We start from the raw sequence: 23,183 nt of genomic DNA, 5'->3' as shown, positions 1-23,183 counted from the left end.
TCTAGGGACTAGAACGGTTTGGCAGGGGGGTATGTCACGGGGTGACGAAAGAGAAGCGGAACTAAGTCCCGCTGGAATTGCGTTCCCCCCGGGACGGTGTCGCGGTAACACCGGTCCACTTCCGGGTTGCGCATTACGTCACAATAACAGCGCTAATGACAGATTGACGTCTGGTGTGGAGAGTTTGATGTGGCGATCTGTGAGAGGATTATGGAGGCGGAGTAACCATATAAAAAGGGAAGTACAGAGACCATGAGGGTTGTTGTTTTCCTACTGGCTGTTCGTTCCCCCGGCTGTTCTTCCTCGTTGTCTTCTCCCCGGATGTTGTTCTTCTCTTCGGATGTGTTCCCCTGGGAGAGGTGAATCCCTTGGACGTTTTGGGCTGGCGTGTGAAGGTAGTTGAGGACTATTGTGGGGTTTCGGCTATCTGGCTGTGCAACAGATATATCAGCGATCGAGTGGAGATATTAAGGACGGAAAGGGTGCGAGTTATGGGAAGCAAGTGAAGACCAGGCCGCGCCATCATCATCAGAGGGAAGATAAGTGACCTGATCTGGGACTTTGATAAATTGTATACACCTGTACTGGGATTAATAACGTTGTGAAGTGGACGGAGCAATCGTTGGGTGAGTGCTGGCTCTAATTGCACGAAGAGTGGGTGTGCCGTGCCTGAAGTGGTGGGTTTACATAATAAATTGTTTGAAGTGAAGTTACAGAGTGTGGGGAACATATATATGGAGTTAATGCCGGACGCTCACCACTCCGAAAGCCCACCACCATCGCCGTAACCAACACCCAGGCATTCAGCGTGCTCCCTGTTTGCGGGAAGTTTGTGTGTGTACATGCTGATGACTTACTCTGCTGTGAAGATCGCAGGATTCTCTGGGCCGGACGCCGCATGTGATGTCCCTGTGAAAGGAGGTGGACACGAGAATTATTCCTTTCCCCGGTCTCAACCGAAGCATCTCCCAGCCGTAAGCCCCATTACTTATTCAAGAACACATACCTGCTGTTGATACTTACTCTGCGGTGCAGATCGCAGGATCCTCTGGGCTGAACGCCGCATGTGATGTCCCTGTGGAAAGAGGTGGACACAAGAATTATTCCTTCCCCGGTCTCGACCGAAGCATCTCCCAGCCGTAAGCCCCATTATCCATTAAAGAACACATACCGCTGTTGATTACTTACTCTGCTGTGCAGATCGCAGGATCCTCTGGGCCGAACGCCGCAAGTGATGTCCCTGTGAAAAGAGGTGGACCCAAGAATTATTCCTCCCCCAGTCTTAACCGAAGTATCTCCCAGCCGTAAGCCCACCACTCATTCAAGAACATATACCGACGGTGATTACTTACTCTGCTGTGCAGATCGCAGGATCCTCTGGGCACGAACTGCCCGAAGACTCCACGCCCTCCCGGCGTCCGAGGTCCGATCCCGGTCTGGTTGGGAGACATAGAGTTAGTACAGAGACTTTTAAATGCTTTTAACTAAATAAAACTTTGTTCATTCTTATACTCTCTCGTCTGTCTGGTTTCTCTGGTACGCTCCCCGAGGTGATCCTGGGTTTCAGGGGTGGGTGCAGTCAGGCTTGGCCACCCCGACCTGTGACACAAGTGTCTGATGTAAGGAAGGACACTCGTTTACCTGTGCACACAAACAATGGGGCATGTTTGTTCAAGCCACGGTTGTGCCAGAGCGTCTGCGTGTAATTAGCCCATCAAGAGTCATTTTCTGTTGCTCCAACCTGAAACCTCTCCAGGGTTGAGCACACTCCATCAGTGCACCCTGGGATTTGACTTTGTTTTTGAGGAAGTGGTTTCTAGGCTGTGCGTACACATAGTGACAGAGGCGTATGAATGCATGCACAAGCAAAAGAATGTAAAAATTACACCCCAAATAAACTTTTAACACATATTTTAATTGTCACAAATGCATGCTTTTCAAAGCCACACACAATCTCAAAAGTGCACTGCAATGTTACAGTACCTTTGTAGAAACAAGAGGTGGGGCACGTAAAACCCATCCCTTGTATTTCGCTCCATTAGTGAACACCATGCACCACAAGTTCCTCCCCCTTTTAAAGCACACACACAAACACACATGCACACTTAATTCTGCAATCCTCTTTGTGAAAGTGACGCGCTTCTGTCAGAAACAGAGCTTAGCTGAAGTGAAACAGGGGAGAGAGAGAACCAGGCTCATTCAATTTCTGCTTGTCTGCCATCCGGTTAACTACTGTCTGAGGTTCTGTGATCTGGTTTTTCTTTCAGGTTGATCAGTAGGACTGCGAAAAAGACATCCAACCAAATCTTAGAAGCTTCTCATTTTGGACATTTGACATTTTGGATTGTCATTTGCTGATTAAAATCTCAACTTCATCCACAGATAACCTGCATTGCACTCACACAACTCTACAGCTTTGCCCTGTGGTTTGGAAGATGCTAATAGCTTATGCAAATTGGATACAAATCTTACTGAGGACTTTCATATCCAGCTCTCGTTGATTTTGTGTTCTTTTAAACTTTGTGGAAGAGTTTGAATCCGAAGTAGAATCTGGTGTATGAACAAACAGCTGTGACTGAGAGGTGGTCTCAGGTGAGGGGGGTGAGACAACAATCAGGTGCTTTTGGGGTTGGTTGGGCTCAAACAGAGCCACGGTGGAGGACGACCCACTGGATTTTGGTGATATGGATGGGCACGGGTATGAACGCTATGCAGATGGGGACAGGGACAGCTACCAAATTGATTACCGGCGTATTGTGGGGGACATGGAGCCGGCCAGGCCACAGATGTCTTTACGAGACTCAGATCATCACTTTCATGGCCTGTTTACCCATAATACACTACACGGGCACGGGCACGAGACGGCTGCCCAGCGCTACAGTGCCACCCGAATACAGGCGGGATATGAACCAGAGAGGTGAGAACATAGTTTAGGTCTACTTGTTAAGAATGACTGAATGAGCAGGTCTTGGTTTCTTTTTCTCAAGTACCTGATTTTACCATTCTAAGACACTGTACATTATTCTTGATCGCATTCAATAAGGAGGGACATATAAACACACAAATCTACATAATGTATCATATATACAAATATATGGTGTATATATGAAATACAATTATATCTATACCCATTATACACAAACACTTACACATATATACACATATGTGACCTTGGACCACAAAACCAGTCTTAATTCGCTGGGATATATTTTTACCAATAGCCAAAAAACATTGTCTGGGTCAAAAATATGGATTTTTTTGTAAATTTCCTACCATAAATATGTCAAAACTTAATTTTTGATTAGTAATATGCATTGCTAAGAACTTCATTTGGACAACTTTAAAGGTGATTTTCTCAGTATCTAGATTTTTTCACACCCTGAGATTCCAGTTTTTCAAATTGTTGTTTTTCAGCCAAATATTGTCCTATACTAGAAATCTGGAAAGCTTATCAAATTGACACTTATGACTGGTTTTGTGGTCCAGGGTCACATATATTTTCATATTATGTTTGTTGCAAACAACAATTTTGGTAAAAATATTGACAAAAAATAAATAAATAAATAAACATATGGTATATTATTATTTCATTGAATTATATATTTGTACTATATAAATGTTATATACAAATGTAAAAACAATGATGACTTGATGACCAACTAAATAATTATGATTAATAATGTATTTTTGACCCATTAATAATTAATGCTGTTTTGGGAATAACTCATGTTGATTTTGTTCCGCTTTTGTGTGTGTATGTGAGTCATTTCTTTATATTTTAACCCTTGTGTTGAAAATGTAGATGGAATAATAGAAAAATAACAGCTGTGAGTGAATGGGAGAGAAGAAGGAGAGGGCGGCTCTGTTGTGTCTGTGTTGACCTCTGTTTTGTCCAGTCAAAACATGTGAAGACAGTAATGTATTATAAATCAGCTTTAAATACAGAATCAGCATAATGATATATTTATAAACAAATAAGCATTTTATTTAATCATTTAATCAACATTTAACAACAAAAGAATGAATTCATAGCAATGAATTAACTGACTGTTAGTTATGACAAAGTGTTTTGCTGCATAGATTATAATAACTTTATTCCATCTTCTTTGTTTGAGAACTATTGCATAAGATAAATGATACTAAATCTTTGTTTGATATTTTGTTACCTAACATGGTGACATTTATGCATAAGTGTCCAAATACTTTTTGGGTCCACTCTATAAGCATCAATCTCCTTCCTAAATAACAATTTGGAATGTCCACAGCAAAAGCCTGTGATGTTGTTTTGACTCTCAGGATACAATACACCTTTTCAGAAACCCAGTGAGTTTTCAGAGGGTTCTGGCATCACAGCTTATTACCTTATCCCTGCTTTGACACCGACACCTGCAACGAAGGTGCTTTTCTAAGGGTCAAGCAAGGGTCTCCCCACCTCTGCGGCTGACACTTCTATTTATTTAACTAGTATTTATCTGCCTCAGAAATGCAGTGCTTCAGCTTAGTTTAAGGCCCATGTGACTCTGAGAATCTAAGACATGCCCATCAATCTGTAGTGTGTCTGCTTGCTCTTCAAAGCTCCTTGCACATCTTCTGTGTTGTGCAGCATCTGAAATAATCTTTGCAAACTGTGTCATGAAGCTCGTTGCTGTAAAACAACTAAAGTCTAGAGGGTCTTTGTCATTTTTCCACCAAATCTTTTATCTGTCCCATTAGTGTCGGCTCTCTTGACAGATGAGAAGAGAACTTTAATGAAGGATTAATTTGATAGGGCACTCTTTAGGTCTAATCTGCAGTTTAGAGTATAAATCCCACTAGGAAAGAATAGCATGTCTGTGTATGTTGAGAGGGAAAGATTAAATGTCTATCAGGAATAGATTCAGCTAATGGCATAACCACTTAGAGTCATCTGGATGTTAGATACTGCCTATATGTTAAACGAGGCTTTAATGGTTGAAGGGATTTTATTGAATGTATGTGCAGTTAAATGCAGTACAATTTAAGTGCAAAATGCATTACAAATTCCATGTTATAATCAAGACTTAATTAATCAATGAATGATTTTGAAATTTGCAATGAATGATACAAAATAATTGAAGTCCACTAACTTTTTAAATACAAAAAAAAAGTTTTTATGCTCAGAAAATATAACCCTCTGAAGATCTGGCCTGAAACAAACTGGCCTTTATAATATTTTTGACATTTTTGTATTACATATCAACTTGTTTGTTCTTTTTAAATGTATAAATAAATATATAAATAAATCTGCCTGCAAAAGTACAGCCTTACTATAGTAACTGTAAGAATGAAAATGACCAAAATAAGATCAAATAATAAGACAATAACCCAGTACATCTCAACAAAATATATTGCATCCTTTAACAAAATAAATTAAAAGACAACACAGGGTTCACTTCAAATAACTGGTTCCAAATAAATAGAAAGTAAGAAAGAATAAGTGTGTGGTTCTTGACATCCTGCATTTATTACAGGTGTGTTCAGGTTTAGTTTATAAATATTTATAATATTTTTTGCATATTTAATAAAAAAATATTATAATGTGTCCCAATTAGACGTGTTTCAGGCAAGATACGGTTCATAAAAAGTACCAATTAAACATGTTCAATGAGTCTCGAGTCGAGAACGCATTTTTCAGATCTGTATCGGTCATCGGTTATTCGAATCATCGAAAAGATTTGATGCAAAATAACTATTTGTTTACTTCTCTCAGTCTAATCCGATTTATCCGTGAAATCTCTCAGGTATTACGAACATTTTATGCATTATATCGTTTCAACATAAGAGTGGCTTATGTAAACCCAGAGATATTTGAAAATAAAAAAGTATTTTGACTCCCAGAAAACGTGCAAAAACAGGTTTGGGGAGTGTTTAGCTCAACCTTTCCTGTTCCCTTTCCAAGCGTTAAACTGAGCGGGCATCATGTGACTTCAGTTTACACGGTTGACGGTCTCTCCATGAGACCCTCCATCAGAGCAGCCTCCTCCTCTCAGAACGCTGCTGTACGGGGATAGGAGACTGCTGATCCCCGCAATGATCTCTAATGCACTTTAATACAGCCGTCATCATGTGAGATACTGTGCGTGAGGGTGAATATTCAGCAGAAGGAAGTGTGTTCATAACACTGATCCGAAAGAGAAAGTAACTCGAAACTGTAAGTGTATTCCTCTTTGTTTTTGTTTTTTTGTATTGTTTTTTTATTCAACGCGCTTATAAACGTTGAAGAATGAGCAGCAAGTTATCTGTACAGAAAATTGTCGTTTTGAATTTATTTGTATTTTTGACATTTATCTCGCCTTACTATCAGGCATTGTTCATGTATTAAAATGTTCTTCTTCTATGTATTTAGCAGAAATATATATTAATATACATGTGAAATATATTTCACAGCAGGACACTGTTGCATCACTATAACATGCAATGTCGAATCAATACCTCTCTGAAAAGGTGTTTTAAAGTTGTTGCATAGTTTACAGGTACAACATTGTATGCACTGTAATACAATACATTTTGTCTGTGGATGTTTGAAATTAAAACCAAGTTTCGTGTTACAAACCCTCTTTTGTATGTTTGTAGCATGGCTGATTACCTTATCAGCGGTGGAACTGGGTACGTTCCAGAGGATGGACTCACTGCCCAGCAGCTCTTTGCAATTGGTGATGGTCTCACATACAAGTAAGTCAGGGATCATGTGCACAAAAACCTTTTCTAGATGCCCTGACTTGTCCGTATAGACTGACATGGACAGCACAATGTCAGTGCAGGTCCTATCATGTGTATCTTCACACCGGCACAAACATGCACTCTGGGTAGTCATCTTTTTGGACATTTGTCAGTGAGATGGCTCTCAGCTCCATGGCAACCCTCGTGCATCTCCATAGCAACGGGGAGCTCAAGTGCTCAGTCCCAAAACATGCAACCCATGTTTATGGGACAATGCAAAACCAGAGTGCATGTGTGGTCCCTTTTGTCCCTGCTTGCTCAACATGTGCTTTAGCATCAATTAGAAATGCAGATTGTTTTATGAACATAGTATGTTTTGCACCAGTGCATTATATGAGCTTGTGTTTGTGTGCGAATATGAATGTGTTTATGCTTTCCCAGCCATATGAAAACTTGTTATCAGAGCAGTGGTCTCTGCGTCTTTTTTTGTCATACTGGCTGGAGTGTTTAATCTGGTATAATGTAGGTTTTTTAGCGTTAGGCCACATGGGATGGGAAACTGAACATTGCCTTCTAACACATCCTCCTAAGGCAGACAAAACCGGTCCCATTTGTCCTGTATCAAAACATTATCGTGCTTTAAAGTGAGGGATATCATTCAAAACTTTCTATTTGTAGCCCTGAAACAATTACTGTGCTTTTACGTCAAGTTAGATTCTAACAACACTGATAACATGCTTTCGTATATCAAGTTTTGGGTACCACTTTAAGTTCAGGGTCAAATTTATTTTATACTTTTAATCAGCAAGGAGGCATTAAAATGTAAAGTGACTAAACCTAAATCTCATATTTTTTATTTGCAAACACTTTTGTAGTATAGTACTGCTGCATTAGAGGCTCATTGGTGACACGGTTAAGAACATTAACAGGACGTCTCAGTATGCCACATCTTAAGTAGATTATATAACTCCTCTTGACAGGACCAGAGACATACTGTATACATGCAAGTTTATCATTTGTGGCTTCTTAAAGTATTAATGCTACAGGCAAACATGCATATTCATTTTCTCATGCACTGCATTAAAATAATCAGTCGACTGACTAATATTTTTTTGAACTAATGTTTTTGAAAGAAATATCTTATGCTCACCAATGCTGAATTTATTTGATCAATATACAAAAAAACAAACAATTTTTTTATTATATTTTAAAATGAATTTTATTATATGTTAAAATGTAATTTATTTCTGTGATGCACGTTGAATTTTCAGTGTCATTACTCCAGTTGTCAGTGTAACATGATCCTTCAGAAATCATTCTAATATGCTGATTTGTTGCTCTAAAAACATTTCTCATAATTATCAGTATTGACTGTGGAAATCATGATACATTTTTTCTTTGATAAATAGAAGGTTCAAAATAACAGCAACCTCCTGAGACCCGAGAGTTTGCCTGGTGTGCATTTTATAATTGTTCTTGCTATTTGGGATATGTAGGACCTAATAAGTATAATACCTAAAATTTGTTTTTGTACAGGAAGTAGTTTTTGCAGAAAAATATGTCCTCATACGAGTACAGTGGGTCTATCTTACTGTATGACACACATAGACTCCATTGGTACAAAACGTTAATTTGACACATTTTCACAGTTTATTTGAAAATGTAAACATCCTTTGAACTGTGGCTTTTTTTTTCTAACTAGCTGCCTCTATCTTTCCAGTCTGTCTGGAATAGCCCCTATTGGCTGGTGTGAAATGCTGCAAAGCAGTTTCGTTCACTTTGCAAGCACAGATGCACATTGCATGTCATGCATTGCACACAGGATTTCCCAGTGCAGCCTTGTGCTCTGCATTCATGCATTTCATTCATAAGTTATGCTATCTCCTAGGTAGAGGACATCGGGACTCAATTTCTTAAAAAAAATGAAAAGACATGAATGAAGATGCATATGCAAAATCAATTGATTTTTAAAATCACCGATACATTTGTAGTTTTCAAGATTTTTTTTTTTTACCAAACTTTGTATAAAGATGATTCTCAACTATGTTATAACAGAATGATTCAATATACCATTTTTCGTTCTGCAAAATGTGTGTAAAATTACCATTAATGGGTTTTCTCATTATATACAATGTATCTATAAACTAAATCTAATTTGCATATTAATGTGTTTTTGGGGCAACATGTAATGAAAAAAGAAGTGTAATAATGGGAGTAATAATTGACAAGATTTCATAATAATATATATAATATTTCATAGAATATTGAAATATAATTTCTTTCTCTATTCGTTTGTTATGTCTCCAAAAATGCGTAATAAACATGCTTTTAGTCCCGGTGTCCTCATGTGAGGACATGTATGAAATCAATGTCCTGTTTAGTAACAGAAAGTCATATTTTGATTTGAAACCCCATAACATTTTCCTGAGATGTTGATTTATGACACATAATTAAAAAATTAGACAGATTTAAATGATAACTACAAAATATTATCATATTTCCATAAGAGTGTCACTAAATTAATTTCAGACATTTTGATTACCAAGGAGAGGGAGTGGTCATGTGAAACATCCAATTATTTGGTATCTCTGAAAAGCCCTGAATGTGCTCTGTACAGGACATCCAGACTTAAAACTGTGGCATGAACAGTATCAGAGAAATTCACAAAAATGTAATGTCCTCATATGAGGTCGCAGGGTCTCAAGAGGTTTTAATTTCGAAATGGAAATCTTTTGTGACATTAAATGTAATGCATCCTCACTAAATAAATGGTAGTGTTTAGTAGTCAGTGCATACATTGCTGTCATGTTTGCATAAACTAGCCATAATAATACCTCAGAATTCTGAATTAACCTTAGTTCGTTTTATGCTTGCTTTAGAGTGGCTTTCCTTTTTTGACACTGATTTGATTGTGTTTAAGCATTTTGTAATTTTGAGAATGTTCTGATTCATAAATTGCTGATTTGTTGCCTATTTCTACCACCTGTCCTTCCTCATTCAGTGATTTCCTCATACTGCCTGGCTTCATTGACTTCACATCCGATGAAGTGGTGAGTACCAACCGCATTTATCAGAGGTTATCAACAAATGGGTGGAACTGACCTCAAAAGCTCTTGTATATTAGTAAACGGTTTTAGTGCAGAGGATCATTTTTGATCCCATGAATCAACTCAGATGTTAAGTTGTTGGAACAGGAGCTCTTTAACTATCAGTGAGGTGGAAGATCTGCAAAGGAAAGTATTTGATAAGAGGTTAATATGGCTGTGTTAGCATCCACACAGTCCCTGGTGTTCTGGGCATGTTGTCACAAGCAGTGAAGCTCAGGTGTGTGTGTGTGTGTGTGTGTGTGTGTGTGTGTGTGTGTGTGTGTGTGTGTGTGTGTGTGTGTGTGTGTGTGTGAGTGTGTGAGAGAGAGAGAGAGAGGGACCAGGATGACATGTATATCAGTCCCCCTGGAACCATAACTTTAAACACATTTTTAATTAAAGATGGAGTAAATTTTCATTCCTAAAATAGATCATAAGCCAATGATTTATCTAAACAGGGAATCAGTTTAACTTAATGGGTACTATTTCAACTTATTTTGTTGAAAATCTCATATATGTTTTGGTTTAGGGTAGTCTAGGAGTCTGTTTAAAATGATTTTTTTTCCAGTAGGGCAGGCAGGTTAGTTTCCTGCTGATGTAAACTCAGATACACAACACTGTTTGTGTTTTCTTTGAGCACTTCTGAGATTACACTGAACTGAGGTTAATGATGGGACACAGGTGTTAGAGAGAAAGATAAGAAAAATAAGATGTGACAGTGTCTACATTTTGAGTCAACTTGTGTGACTGAATCAATGTTATTTTAGTAATATTTGTATGTAATTATAGTATTTATTATAGTGCTGTCAAATGATTAATTGCATTCAAAATAAGTTTGTTTACATAATATGTGAGCTCAAAATCATAATACACGCATGTGTGTATTTATATATACTTACAGTATACTCAGTAAACACACATACAGTATATTATGCAAACAAAAACTTTTTTTTTGCCAGCACTAATTCTTTCAAATTTTATTTACATAGTTTATTATTATAATGTTTTTTCATTTATGTTTCAGCTTTCCATTGATGTATGGTTTGTTAGGACAATATTTGGCCGAGATACAACTATTTGAAAATCTGGAATCTGAGGGTTGCAAAAAAAAAAAAATCAAAATATTGAGAAAATCGCCTTTGAAGTTGTCCAAATGAAGAGTTTAGGAATGCATATTACTAATCCAAAAATTAAGTTTTGATTTATTTACAGTAGGAAATTTACAATATATCTTCATGGAACATAATCTTTACATAACATCCTAATGATTTTTGGCATAAAAGAAAAATCAATCATTTTGACCCATACAATGTATTGTTGGCTATTGCTTCAAAAATACCTGTGCTACTTAAGACTATTTTTTTGGTCCAGGGTCACAATTATATTTTATTTTACTTTACTTTAGCTTTATTTCACTTAACAATTTGTCATAGGATTTGACATCTGCCCTGACCCGCAAGATAACCCTGAAGACGCCACTTATTTCCTCTCCCATGGACACAGTCACAGAGTCCTCCATGGCCATCGCTATGGCTGTAAGTAACAGTCAGAGAAACATTATATATCAGCATTTGTTCTGAATCCTAATTGCTTTTCCATTTCATCCACTGGTTTTTCCCATAGCTCATGGGCGGAATAGGAATCATTCATCACAACTGCACACCTGAGTTCCAGGCCAATGAGGTCCGGAAAGTCAAGGTCAGTCACATGAGCGAAACTTGTATTTTGTAAGTCTGGTAAACTGTAAATTCCAGATATAGTTCCAGTATAATGAGAACTACCACTAATTAACATGTTTTTTTTTTGGCAGAAATTTGAGCAGGGCTTCATTACGGACCCTGTAGTGATGAGTCCACGGCACACGGTTGGTGATGTGTTTGAAGCAAAGGTACGGCACGGTTTCTCCGGCATCCCAGTTACAGAAACCGGCAAGATGGGCAGCAAGCTGGTGGGCATCATTACATCACGAGACATTGACTTCCTGTCAGAGAAAGATTACAACAGACCACTGGAGGAGGTTTGTGATTTGAATTTTCTGAATTCTAATTTAATTTTTTAATCATTTGAAGTTTGATTCCAGTTCAAGTGAGGTTTAACAATCTAATTATTCATTTAACCTCTAGAAAGTGTCAATTTGAGTGAAAATGATTATTCTGTAGCACAACTAATAATAGTTTCTTGAGTACCAAATTGGCTTATTAAAATGATTTCTGAAGGATCATGTGACACTGAAGACTGTAGTAACGACTACTGAAAATTCAGCTTTACCATCACAGGAATAAATAACATTTTAAAATATTTTAAAATAGAAAATAGTTTTTTTAATTGTAATAATATTTCATAATATTACTGTTTTTAGTGTAGTTTTGATAAAATAAATGCAGCCTTGATGAGCATATGGGGCTTCTTTCAAAAACATTAGGACCACAAACATTTGAACAAGGTATATAAAAGAATATAAAAACAATTTATTTTAAACATGTTTTAATTAAAAAAAAAAAATTGATCACTGATGAATCATTTACAATTTAAGAAAATAAACAATTAAAATTTGTTTTGTCCTTAAACACTCATAATAGTCATTAAAGCTACTAACATGCAGAGTTTCTGAAATTTCTAAAATCTTTCAGGCAATGACAAAACGAGAAGATTTAGTGGTTGCTCCAGCAGGTGTGACGTTAAAAGAGGCTAATGACATCTTACAGCGCAGTAAAAAAGGTATGAGCCTCTACTTCAGTCTTGTTTGTGTTGTGATGTTTAGCAAAAATTTGCTGATCACATTCCTGTTATTCTCTCTCAGGTAAACTGCCTATAGTGAATGACAGCGATGAGCTTGTAACTATAATCGCTCGTACCGATCTGAAGAAGAACAGAGACTATCCTCTGGCCTCCAAAGACTCTCACAAACAGCTGCTGTGTGGTGCTGCCATCGGCACCCAAGAGGACGACAAGTATCGGCTAGACCTGCTCATGCAGGCAGGAGTGGATGTGATAGTTCTGGTGAGTCCTAAGGAGAATAGAATGACATTAAACTTTAGCAGAACACAGTCCTGTTTCTGGAGATCTAGCGTTTTGCATCACTTTTGCTGCATTCCACTGAAACTTAAATCCAGACAAAAACAACAGAACTCAGAATTTCTCTTGCAAAATTCAATAATTTGTTCTGCCAAGATGCAGTTGATCAACCTCAGGCCATCCAAGATGAGTTTGTTTCTTCATCAGAACAGAAATTTATAATTACATACTCTCCATTGGATCCTCTGCAGTAAATAGGTGCCGTCAGAATGACAGTCCAAACAACTTATGCAATAATTCACAAGTAATACCCTTGAAATAAGTTTGGGTGACTTTTTCACTGGAGAAAGCAATACTATTAGTAGACAACTAGCAGTCCTTTGAGTGCTGGAGGCAATGGTTTGAAGTTAAAAACATCTTAATGATAGATTTGCTTTTTCACTTGACAAGACATTAAATGATGGACTGGAGTTGTGTGGATTATTGTGATGTTTTTATCAGCTGTTTGGAATCTCGTTCTGATTCACTGATCACAATTTACAATTTCTCCAAATCTGTTCTGTAAAAGAAACAGCTCATCTACATCTTGGATGGGCAGAGGGTGAGTACATTTTTAGCAAAAAAAATGTATATATAAAAAAAAAAAACTGCATCAGCAAGTCAAATTTCCAGCATGATAAAATAAAACCTTTAGCAACAAACCTGTTTAGCAAGAAGAGACAAATGTGTTAAACATGGTAAATGGCTCTCTCTATAATCATACACCTGCAGAAAACTTGCAATGGAGACTTTGTTTACAGTCAAACATCTGCCAAGCTAAAAATAGCATTTCCATTTTATTTCTTTGTTCCATGGGTCAGGTAGTGGAATACAGCATTAGCATGTTTTCACGCTTGAGATTTTCAGTGGTAAACTGTATTGGCCCAAAAAAAGGTCATTTGAATTAAACAAACCTGAAAATAAAAGTGTACCTGCGATGCTTTGTGCTCACCGTGTACGTTACGAGTAAACCATATTCTGATCATTTTCTGAGATTGTCACTGTTTAGTTTGCTATATGGAGGCCAGATTTGGAGAGTTTGTGTTTAAGTAAAATGTTTGTGAACTGCTGGTAGGCCTATAACGAAGCAAGTATGAAACGCCCTTAAAGTGTGAACCAGAAAATCAAGATGATTGACTTGTAAAATATCGGCAGGTGTTTGAGGGAAGGGTGGCAATAAAATTCTGAGAGCTGGCATGCAAAATAATCCTGCAAAAATAAATAAGAAGAAGATGTCATGCTCTGGGCCGTCACCAGGCTCTGGGCCATTTATCTGATCAAAAATGCAATATATACAGTACAGTAAAATTATGGAATAATATTGCAATTTAAAATAACATATTTTTCTATTACCATTATTCACTGAACAGCAACAAGTGGGTATCGCACAAAACATAACAAAGCAGGAGCACAACAGAAAAGCCAAAATAATAATGGTAACATCAATAATAAAAACAAAAAAAACAAAAACATATCAAAATATATTAAAATATGCAAAATATTCACCACAACAAATAATGGAGGATAACAAAAACAACCATTTCCAATTTATACCACCATATTTTTTATAACTAAATAAATAGGGGTATGTAGATTTATATTTAATTTTTTCATATTATGCTGGGATCTTCATTAACCTCCAAAGATCTCATTGGTTCTTCCCACATTCTGTTAAATTACATAAACTTACCCATAAAATTGAATCTTAGTTTTCCTAGAGATATAAGTTCTTTTATCATAAACAGCCATTTCCTATAAAAGGGAGGGCTGTCTCCAACCCATTTGTTCGTAATGGCTTTCTATGCCAGCATCAACAAAGGATGAATAATGTCTTTATGTTCCTATAAAGGAGGAGGCAAAATGCCAAGTAATCACATTACATAATCAGGCTGTCTAAGAGTGACAATGACATTTTCTGCATGAAGCATTATTTTTTTGTTGATTTCCTCCCAAATAGACACCATGATTTTTTTTCATTCAGTCATACATATATTGCTAAAGGCTCTATAGCAATAACAAACAATAAGGGTGAGAGTGGGCAACCTTGACGTGTTCCACACTGAAGATCAAATCAATATATTTACATCAGCATTTAATAAGCTTATGGATCTGTATGAGCCACAATGTTCAGGGTTTTCCCCTTTTTTAACGATAAGTGAAATAACATCAGAAACAGAGGATTCTTCTAATGCTTTAGAAAAGGCCCTCGAAATGTAACCGCCAAGCTTGCCATGCAATATCTGAAATAATTCAGCAGGAAAACCATCAGGGCCTGAGGATTTCCCTGGTTATAGAGAAGAAATAGCAGATTTAACTTCTGTCAAAGAGAAAGTGGATTCTAATAAATCATGCTGTCTAGTATACTTGGGAACATACACACAAAGAGAGCTGTCTATTAGACTGTATGAATTACCTTCATATGAATACAATGCAACATAAAAACTGTCTAAATACAGGTCCTTCTCAAAAAATTAGCATATTGTGATAAAGTTCATTAGTTTCCATAAAGTAATGATAAAAAATTTAACTTTCATATATTTTAGATTCATTGCACACCAACTGAAATATTTCAGGTCTTTTATTGTTTTAATACTGATGATTTTGGCATACAGCTCATGAAAACCCAAAATTCCTATCTCAAAAAAGTAGCATATCATGAAAAGGTTCTCTAAACAAGCTATTAACCTAATCATCTGAATCAACTAATTAACTCTAAACACCTGCAAAAGATTCCTGAGGCTTTTAAAAACTCCCAGCCTGGTTCATTACTCAAAACCGCAATCATGGGTAAGACTGCCGACCTGACTGCTGTCCAGAAGGCCATCATTGACACCCTCAAGCAAGAGGGTAAGACACAGAAAGAAATTTCTGAACGAATAGGCTGTTCCCAGAGTGCTGTATCAAGGCACCTCAGTGGGAAGTCTGTGGGAAGGAAAAAGTGTGGCAAAAAACGCTGCACAACGAGAAGAGGTGACCGGACCCTGAGGAAGATTGTGGAGAAGGACCGATTCCAGATCTTGGGGGACCTGCGGAAGCAGTGGACTGAGTCTGGAGTAGAAACATCCAGAGCCACCATGCACAGGCGTGTGCAGAAAATGGACTACAGGTGCCGCATTCCCCAGGTCAAGCCACTTTGGGCTACAGAGAAGCAGCACTGGACTGTTGCTCAGTGGTCCAAAGTACTTTTTTCAGATGAAAGCAAATTTTGCATGTCATTCGGAAATCAAGGTGCCAGAGTCTGGAGGAAGACTGGGGAGAACGAAATGCCAAAATACCTGAAGTCCAGTGTCAAGTAGCCACAGTCAGTGATGGTCTGGGGTGCCATGTCAGCTGCTGGTGTTGGTCCACTGTGTTTTATCAAGGGCAGGGTCAATGCAGCTAGCTATCAGGAGATTTTGGAGCACTTCATGCTTCCATCTGCTGAAAAGCCTTATGGAGATGAAGATAAAGTTGAGTTGTGAAGTTGTGAAGAGAAACTTGAGAGACGCAAGACCCAACACTCTGGATGAGCTTAAGGCCGCTATCGAAGCATCCTGGGCCTCCATAACACCTCAGCAGTGCCACAGGCTGATTGCCTCCATGCCACGCCGCATTGAAGCAGTCATTTCTGCAAAAGGATTCCCGACCAAGTATTGAGTGCATAACTGAACATAATTATTTGAAGGTGGACTTTTTTTGTATTAAAAACACTTTTCTTTTATTGGTCGGATGAAATATGCTAATTTTTTGAGATAGGAATTTTGGGTTTTCATGAGCTGTATGCCAAAATCATCAGTATTAAAACAATAAAAGACCTGAAATATTTCAGTTGGTGTGCAATGAATATAAAATATATGAAAGTTTAATTTTTATCATTACATTATGGAAAATAATAAACTTTATCACAATATGCTAATTTTTTGAGAAGGACCTGTACATTGTTTATTTCTATGTCATCAGTACACCTTCTCACCTCTCACCGCTGAGATACATTTTGACCTGGTCTGTTCTTTATAAGTTTTACCAACAAACAATTGGATTCATTTCCCATCTCAAATAAACGTTGTCTAGCACAAAGAAGATTCACACTTTATTCATGTTGATGCAAAGCTGAATTTTCAGTAGCCATTACTCCAGTCTTCCGTGTCATTCTAATATGCTGATTTGCTGCTGAAGAAATATTTCTTAGTATTGTCAATGTTGCTGCTAATTGTTTTTGTAGAAACTGTGATGGATTTTTTTAGGATTCTTTGATAAATAGAAAGTACAAAAGACCAGCATTTACAATGTTTTGCAGCTAAAAAAATTCTGCACTCACTTTTGATCATTTTAATGTATTCTTGCTGAATAAAAGTGCTAATTTCTCGCTGACCCCATACATTTTATGTCTACACCACTTATTCAGCTTTGGATTTTGAATACTTTGTACAGTCAAGTCAAGTGACCAGTCTATGATGTTTAGATTTTGTGTTTGTCAAATCCTTTTGTAGGTCAGACTTAATAACAACATGTGTTTGTTGATTTAGTTGCCAAATACTGATGGCTTTGTCTGAACAAAGCAGGATGTCATTGCTTGCAAATGACAGTTAAATTGATTTATGTGCAAAGATGTAACCAAAACATACTGTTACACATTTAGGCTACATCTTTAATCCAACAGACTGCAGAATAGAATTGCATCAACCATTCATTCCTTGTGTGACACACACACGCACACACACAATTAAAATAATTTTGCATGAAATAAAATAAGTCTTTTACAATTTCCAAAGTTGGTCTCAGACTGCAAAACTGGGGCCAAAATCACAGTATACACTAAATGTTGTTCCTTTTAGCTCTTTAGCCTACATGATATGTGATGGTTTTTCTGTTATTCTGTCTCAGGACTCTTCTCAGGGGAACTCAGTGTTTCAGATCAGTATGATCAACTTCATTAAACAGAAATATCCAGAACTACAAGTGGTGGGAGGAAACGGTGAGACTTTTTTGTCCTTTATGTGGTTATTTTCTGTATAACGTGAGGATAGAGTGATAATAGACATATTTAAGATGCATGTATCTACAGTTGTTTTCCATACTTAAATCGAGTAATAGCATATTCTTTGTGTTTTATTCTCCTTCTCTTGTATACAGTGGTGACTGCTGCTCAAGCAAAGAATCTTATAGATGCTGGTGTTGATGCTTTACGAGTGGGCATGGGCTGTGGATCCATCTGCATCACACAGGAAGGTATGTGTGAGTTTTTTTTGGCTGACTTTGGAGGAAAAACCTGCTGTGGAAACTTCCCAAAATTAGCTAAATGTAATGTAAAAGTAGCTATGTAAAACAACTTTAAGGACACATTCTAAAGGAAAAATGATGTCTTAATTCACTTCTGGGAATTTTATTTTTTTTTATTTGAGATTTTTGGGATTTGGTTTCAGCAATTATTTTCATTTTATGTTTTATTCATTAAGTTTTTTACAGCAAAAGTTTTGGGGATGACAATTATCATTTTAAATATTATTATATTCCTTTAATTTAAATTACAACGAAAAATTACTTTACTAGAAATAGTAAATGTGTTTATGCAGACATATTTAAAAGGAAAATTATTCTTATAATTATGACAAAAAGAAAATGGATTTAAAAATTATTTCAGGACATTTGGGATTATTTTATTTTACTTTAATTGTATTATTTATTTTATAAGAATTCTTTATATAGTAACGTAAAGGTGTATAAATAGTAAAATGATAAATGGTACTTTTATTCATGTCTAAAAGTGACAAAAGTTGTATTTTAGAGATAATTTTTTTTTCATTTTATTTTTAAGAACAGGAGACCTTTTATTAGATGTTATATAGCAATATAAATATGTGTACATGTTGTGTGTATATCATAAAGTGATGGCGTGTGGGAGACCGCAGGGCACATCTGTGTATAAGGTGGCTGAATACGCCCGGCGTTTTGGGGTTCCGGTCATTGCAGACGGTGGCATCCAGACGGTTGGGCACGTTGTCAAAGCCCTTGCAGTGGGAGCTTCCACAGGTGTGTGTGTTTTCTGAGTGATTTGCCTGAACGATCATTGTTATTAATAGCTGGGATTTATTTGCCTACATTTTACTGTCTGTGCCTGAATGTGCCCTTCCCTCCGCCTGCTTTGTTTCAGTGATGATGGGGTCATTGTTAGCGGCAACCACAGAAGCGCCCGGTGAATATTTTTTCTCAGATGGTGTACGACTGAAAAAGTACCGTGGCATGGGCTCTTTGGACGCCATGGAGAAAAACAACAGCAGTCAGAAACGTTACTTTAGGTAAACACTCTTAAACTCAGGTGACCTTGTGTACATACATAAAGACAACATTGGGTGTATTAATCTCATATATGCTCTTCACTAATTTTATAGTTTCTAGCAACAATTTAAGTTTTATATTTTTACAGTCTTTAGTCCAAAACAAGGTTAAAACAATAAAATATATACAGAAATGGCAATAAAAAAAGTGTTTTGTATGCAGGACATAATGGGTTGTGTGTATATGTGTGTGTTTTTCAGTGAAGGTGATAAAGTGAAGGTGGCTCAGGGAGTCTCTGGCTCAGTTCAGGATAAAGGCTCTATACACAAATTTGTTCCTTACCTCATTGCTGGAATTCAGCATGGCTGCCAGGATATCGGTGCAAAGAGCTTGTCCATTCTGCGGTAAGTGTGTCATTTTCTTTTATAGACATTTGAAGAGCTTGACAAAAGACCTCATGAAATCAAAATGAAATTGCACTTTTGTTATATATATATATTTTTTTTTATTTTTTTTTTTTTTATATAATTTTTCACAATATGAGTGTATTTAGTAGACTTATTTCCCCCAAAAAGGAAATGTCTTAATTATTCCAAACTATTGGCCAGCACTTTTTTCTTCTGAAAAAAAAAAAACTAAAAAAATTATACTCATTCTACACTAAAATTTTTGTTCAATAATTCTCTCTAGAAAAAGAAGGTAACACTTTAGTATAGAGTCCAATTCTCACTAATAACTAGTTGCTTATTAGCATGCCTATTATTAAAATATTTTATAAGCACTGTTTATTAGTGCTTATAACTTAACAACTACCTTATAAGCTAATAATAAGCAGCAAATTAGGAGTTAACTGAGACAAAAGTCATAGTTAATGGTTAGTTAATAGTGAGAATTGGACCTTAAAATAAAATGTGACCAAAAAGAATATTGCCTTTCCTTTGCTACATTGATCTAGCAGTAGATATTAGTGAATCATGGTTCACTGTGTATCTTTAGTTGTACTAATGCTTCGACAATATTTAGTTTCAGTATGTGAGCCCTGTGGTCTGAGCATTTTATAATCACTCTGCTCCGGGTTCACCATTTCCCGCTCCTCGCTCACTGATATCAGAAACCGTTTTTACCTACATCTGTGTAAGTCTCACCTGCGTTACATATAGATCGATGATGTACTCTGGAGAGCTGAAGTTTGAGAAGAGGACGATATCTGCTCAGGTTGAGGGCGGAGTTCATGGACTGCATTCGTAAGTCTCCGCCCACTAATTTAACCCCACCCACTTCCCCTAACATCATGTTTCTTTCCTCACAACAAATGCCCTCAAAAAATGGCTGTGAACACATTTCACATCATTAGAAGTCTTGTGGTTCACATAAACTAAACTTTTAGCAATCCCCTCTGTTTATTTTAAAGTTTCTCTCAGAGACCCACAGTCCATCCTTTCTTACATTGTCATGGAAAAGTAGAGTTTACATGTGAAAATGTCTTCTCTTCCTTTCTCTTACGCTGTCATAGATATTCTTTTGTGCCATGTAAGTATGCTAGCGTCTCATGTCTTTTATAATAGCGTTAAATTCTGGTGGAGGGGATTGTGTTGTAAACAGCATTAAGGTCTGGGCTCTTTAGTGGGCATTGAGACTATTTTCGTTTCCTTACTGTCATATCATGTAGAAAAACCTAGTGTCCACTAACCCAGTGTTGCAGTTGTGTACTCGTAATACTATCAGAGTCTGGTTTTTAAAAAGGAGATATCTTGAAAGAAACCCACTCCTACATTAAAAGATAGTTTAACCAAAAATGAGAGTTCTGTCATGAGAGCTTTTTAACATTCTTCAAATGCATATGGTGAAAGGACAGAAAAAGACCATGAAAGTACAAACTGGGTTGTGGTTCTGCCTTATATTTTGTAAAAAAAAATTTATACAAAGTTCAAAAGAACAGCATTTATTTGAAATAGAAATCTTTTGTATCACTTTTGGTGAATTTTATGCATCCTTGCTGAATAAAATTATAATTTTATTTTTATGTATACACATGGTGTTAACACTGAGATAATACTAAGTAGTATTCGATCATAGTATATACATATAATACTGAGCTCAAACTTTTGAATGGTATTGCATCATAAAAATAATCCATATGACTTGGCACTCTATTTCATATCTTCTGAAGCCATATAATAGCTTTGTGTGAAGAACAGACTGGAACCTAAATCAAGACTAGATTTGAAATCTTCAAGCCATTGTTTCACATACATCTCATAACCGATGACAGTATGCATGTTTCAATATGTGGATGCACAATTTATATTTGAGACTGAGTAACATCTTAAATTGTAGTCTGTTCCTTGCTGAAAGGCACTTGTATGATACTTCCATGCTGCTTTTTTATTTGAATTTTTGGGCTAACTGTTCCTTTAGGTAGTTATCCTGACATCTTTTTAAAAACCTTTAATTTAATAATATAATCAATGTAACTGCATTTATTAAGGTTGTGTTGCTTTGCTTTCCTCTGCAGTCATGAGAAGCGGTTATATTGAGCCAGGCAGCAGGGGGCATCCGAGAGCTGGACCCAATGTCCCGTCACCAGCCATCACTAAACACAGCAGCTGAAAGTGATTTCTGCTATCCTCAACCCCTTTATCCTTTTTCCTGGTGGCTCTTGACTCTAGATAAACATTCAAATGAAAAAACTGTCTGATTGTTAAAAAAGCCAGCAACAGTGCTGAATGTACTATGGACTTTCTTGTTTTTATTTTTATTTTTTTGTTCGGGCTTTCCTGAAGAAATTAGACTTGGCACTAGAGATATTATTTTCAAAATCCTTTGAATGTACAGCATTATCTGAAATATGGAGATGCTAATTGTGTTAATGTAAGAGAGAGTATGAACATTTATGATCTATGTTGGGTATGTTTCTCCAGACTGTCTTGCTGGTTCATTGTAATTCATATTGTCTGTTATTACAATAGTAACAATATTTTTGTGACCATCGTGGTATATGACGAATTCATGTGCATACCACATTGCCATTAGAGTGTTATGAGTTCAGTTTTAATGTAATCTAAGAAAGGCATTTGTTTTCTTTATTTTTCCACTAGGGTGGGTTTGCAGGCTGCTTGTGTCATGATGCTTTTCAAATTACCATTAGAATGATGTTATTCTGTGGACCCGATTATGAGTATCAGCCTTAAAATCAGGTATTCTGTACTGTTACTCGCCTTGCACTAGTCAATAATGTACACTGACATTAGAGGCGCTCATTTCTTAGTTTATTTAACAGTTTCACACACTTGTATCATTTAACTTAGAAGCATTTACATATATCGAACATTTTACAGTATAAAAAAGGACAGTCTGAATTGTAGGACAGTCAAAAGCATTTGCTGTAAAAGTGATACTTTCAACTTTGGGCACCATTTGGTAGTTTGCAAAGACTTGTGTTGTCATTCTGAATGTAATACAGTTTATAGAATAAAGAATGAGTTTTATAAATTGTGTTTCTTATTTTGTTCATGTAGTATCAGTTTCTGTCTACTTTGCTTAAATATTTTAGATGTTAATATACCCTTTTATAAACACAGTAGCATAATGAGCAATACAATTCAGAGCATTAAATTGTCATGTAGAAGCGTGGAAGTTATTGGAGCATTTACTATTCACAGAGAGAAATTGCACATCTCAAAAACTTGAAAAAAAAGAGTAACAAGAGTGAGACAATCTTAAAGTTTATGCGGATGTGCACTAATGAAGATGACTAATGCACATGCTGTTAAAACTTCATAGTTTTACACTTCTATGGCCAACAGAGGGCAGTATTTGTGCAGCGAAATGGCTGTGAGGGATTATGGGTACAGGATAGAATAGATCTTTATCAAGCACTAAATGTAATGAAATAACAGTTTAGAAAAACAGTAGTACTAAAATGCCAAGTGTTCCATACATACAACAGCTAATTAGCATGGTTTTCATCTTCATGCAGCCTTTTGCTAAATAAGTCTTTTCCCCTAAGTATATGCTCCAACAGATCACCCAGGTATCATTACAGAACAAAATATTTCCCAAGTGACAGCGCTGCCACAAATGAGTGGATTAACACTGTGATAGTGATGC

The 23,183-nt window shown here is 36.6% G+C and overlaps 1 protein-coding gene across 3 annotated transcripts; it reads left to right on the top strand.

The window, feature by feature from the left end:
- The first annotated feature begins 2,615 nt into the window (after positions 1 to 2,615).
- Positions 2,616 to 22,565, top strand: impdh1a (IMP (inosine 5'-monophosphate) dehydrogenase 1a). 3 transcript variants are annotated; one of them, XM_059506800.1, is made up of 16 exons: positions 2,616 to 2,917; positions 6,592 to 6,690; positions 9,680 to 9,728; positions 11,198 to 11,299; positions 11,388 to 11,462; positions 11,575 to 11,781; positions 12,395 to 12,482; positions 12,565 to 12,764; positions 17,682 to 17,772; positions 17,931 to 18,026; positions 18,684 to 18,827; positions 18,949 to 19,093; positions 19,334 to 19,477; positions 20,234 to 20,317; positions 20,587 to 20,603; positions 21,589 to 22,565. In XM_059506800.1, exons 1-16 carry the CDS (start codon positions 2,685 to 2,687, stop codon positions 21,681 to 21,683), a joined length of 1,869 nt encoding a protein of 622 aa, XP_059362783.1. In that variant the 5' UTR covers positions 2,616 to 2,684; the 3' UTR covers positions 21,684 to 22,565. The 3 variants fall into 3 exon arrangements, with proteins under 3 accessions (XP_059362783.1, XP_059362784.1, XP_059362785.1); XM_059506802.1 differs by lacking the exon at positions 2,616 to 2,917 and adding an exon at positions 5,787 to 6,169; XM_059506801.1 differs by lacking the exon at positions 20,587 to 20,603.
- Positions 22,566 to 23,183: the final 618 nt, after the last annotated feature.

The sequence above is a fragment of the Carassius carassius genome, chromosome 23 (assembly GCF_963082965.1).
Source record: "Carassius carassius chromosome 23, fCarCar2.1, whole genome shotgun sequence".
Classification (NCBI taxonomy): domain Eukaryota; kingdom Metazoa; phylum Chordata; class Actinopteri; order Cypriniformes; family Cyprinidae; genus Carassius; species Carassius carassius.
This window is presented reverse-complemented; position numbering and strand designations above follow the sequence as displayed.